Source organism: Toxorhynchites rutilus, chromosome 3 (genome assembly GCF_029784135.1).
Source record: "Toxorhynchites rutilus septentrionalis strain SRP chromosome 3, ASM2978413v1, whole genome shotgun sequence".
NCBI lineage: Eukaryota > Metazoa > Arthropoda > Insecta > Diptera > Culicidae > Toxorhynchites > Toxorhynchites rutilus.
This window is the reverse complement of record NC_073746.1, coordinates 140709480-140711869: the sequence shown is the minus strand read 5'-3', so window position 1 is coordinate 140711869 and position 2390 is coordinate 140709480. Positions and strand designations below refer to the sequence as shown.

Here is a 2390-nt window from a genome sequence, read left to right as displayed (position 1 = left end):
CACAATGAGAATGATTTGCTACTCCCAAGCGTCATTCGGTGTGTTCTTTGTTCAATTTCGCTGGCAACTACGAAGTGTACAGTCTACCCAAGCTCAAACTCAATAGAGACCAACATTTCTGTGAAGAAAACATTATGAAGCTACCCGTGAAACGGCAACAGATTATGCAACAAAACGGTGCATATTTACCCCAAATCGGACAATGCGAAACATTCTGAATAATGTTTTGAATTTGACACACTAATAATGGATTTCTTTTTCCCCAACCTAATATTATCAAAAAACCTTTTATTCTATTTATTTTTAAGACAGTGTGCCATGTGAATCTTTTTGCATCCATGGAATATAAAGAAGGTGAATATCCATCACATTTGTGCCCGTATGACCAATGGTAATATGATAATTTCCCTTGTTTACTTGCTGATAGAATGTGTACGAATCGTTATCTTCAATGAAATCGCGAGGTGATTTCACGTTCCCTGTCGAAAGAAAATCATCAATAACAGCGCTACATCCGATTGCACCAGCAGCATTTGTTGGTCCGTCAATCCCATCGGTGCCAGCGGAGAGTAAAACTGCATTGTTGTGTAGGTCACTAATTCGGGAACACTCATAACTGAATCTCAGTGCCAGCTCTTGATTACGTCCACCCTTACCGTTCCCCCGTATTACCACAGTCGTCTCTCCACCTGCTACCAGGAGCACATCTTTACCATTACCAGATGATAGTTGCTCGAAGAGTTCCGAACTTGTTTCCCTGGTAAAGTATAATATTTTCCCTATTCGATTTAATCGCTCGATGAGGTTGGACTTCGAAAGTTCGCCGTTCCGGAACCGAATAATGACTAGAGCCAATTCAGCATAGGCTTTGCTGAGATCTTCAACGTTTCCCTGCACTCGCTCTGAAAGCGCTATAACAATCGCATCGATTCGCTCGGCGCTTTGTACAATATGCTGAATAGCAATCTTGTTGGACCCAATTAAGTGTATCTCCGAAAAATTATCTGGAATATGTACCGATTCCGAAGTATCTAGAACTTTTGCAATCGAACTGGGAATATTCCACGCGATGCCGTATTTATTAATAACGTTCCAAGCATCATCGTTGTTAATGTTATTTTTTACGGTTGGCCCACTAGCGATCAGCGGAAGCGGATCATCAATAACATCAGATATGATGAAACTCAAGAGTTTATAGCAGTTCCTGGCTGCATAAGCTAGCTTCCCTCCCTTGACTGCTGAAAGCAATATTCTGACAATGTTCAATTCATTAATGGTAGCTCCCGAAGCGCTTAGTGATTTTATTACAGACAGTTTCTCTCCGAGCGTTATTGGATCTTTTGGAAGTGGCAATAATGCCGAACCTCCACCAGAAATAAGAACGCATAACACATCGCTCGAAGTCGTACTCTCCGCCAGCGATTTGATTGCTCTCGCAGCTTCCACTGCGTCCTCATCCGGAAGATTGTTTCGCGCGCACTCATAAATCTTGATTCTGCTCGAAATGCTCAACTGAAAGTCTTCGTCGTCTTTGAAACGCTGGTACGTTCCGACTGGAATGCTGATGCAGCCGCTTTGTAGCTTCTCACCAAGTATTCGCTCCATTTGTACAGCCATTCCGAGAACAGCTTTCCCGAAGCCAATCACATGATAGGTTTTGTCGGGAATTTCCAATTGCTTGAAAATGTTCTCCGAGCTCTTCAGATAGTTGTGGAATAAAGCTTTCGGTTTGACGGTATCCATCGTGCTCAGGAACAATGATGTCAGTTGATCTATTGAGTGATCCATATCTCTACTCGTCACGTGCTGCAGTCGATATCCAACCGATTTGAAATTCGAATATCTCTTGAGCAACGATAGCATGAAAACATCTAAAGACGGAACAATATTTGTTAGTTAATGTAAACGCTTCGCTCAATAATGTTAAAAATACAACCAGGTTTAGAGTACTCTCACTTTATAGAATCTTCGTAATAGAATAAACTAGAACCAAAAACGAAAATATACAATTTCAATAATATTGCATTGAAAAGTATCTTTCGTCGAGTGCTCTTTGAATGACATTTTTTTTGCCCATGCAGCAAAATTTTGTGAACGTTCCTGTCGTTTTCGTACATCATTTCTGCTCATCCTTTATAAACTTCCAATAAGAAAAGCTTTGATGCTCGTAGCGACACCTAGTATATAGTGTGTTGCATTCAAGAGCCTCGACTAATGCGTCGACTTTTCGATGGTTGTTGCTCATTACATGAATTGAGGTCCTATGAAAAGATTCATAGCTGTGGTTCGAGTCCTGTTCACAAATTTCATGTTATGATTATCCATTTCCTTGAACTGATGAAGTATTAGGAAATGTTTCAAACCAATCAGAAAATGATGTACTAATTTAA

General features: G+C 40.5%; 1 protein-coding gene across 1 annotated transcript; it reads right to left on the bottom strand.

Moving 5' to 3' along the window:
• Positions 1–282: 282 nt before the first annotated feature.
• Positions 283–2070, bottom strand: LOC129777422 (glycerate kinase). The gene is made up of 2 exons (XM_055783677.1): positions 1937–2070; positions 283–1871 (listed from the first exon to the last, which is right to left on the bottom strand). The coding sequence occupies exon 2, from the start codon at positions 1861–1863 to the stop codon at positions 304–306; it is 1560 nt and encodes a 519-aa protein (XP_055639652.1). The 5' UTR covers positions 1864–1871; positions 1937–2070; the 3' UTR covers positions 283–303.
• Positions 2071–2390: the final 320 nt, after the last annotated feature.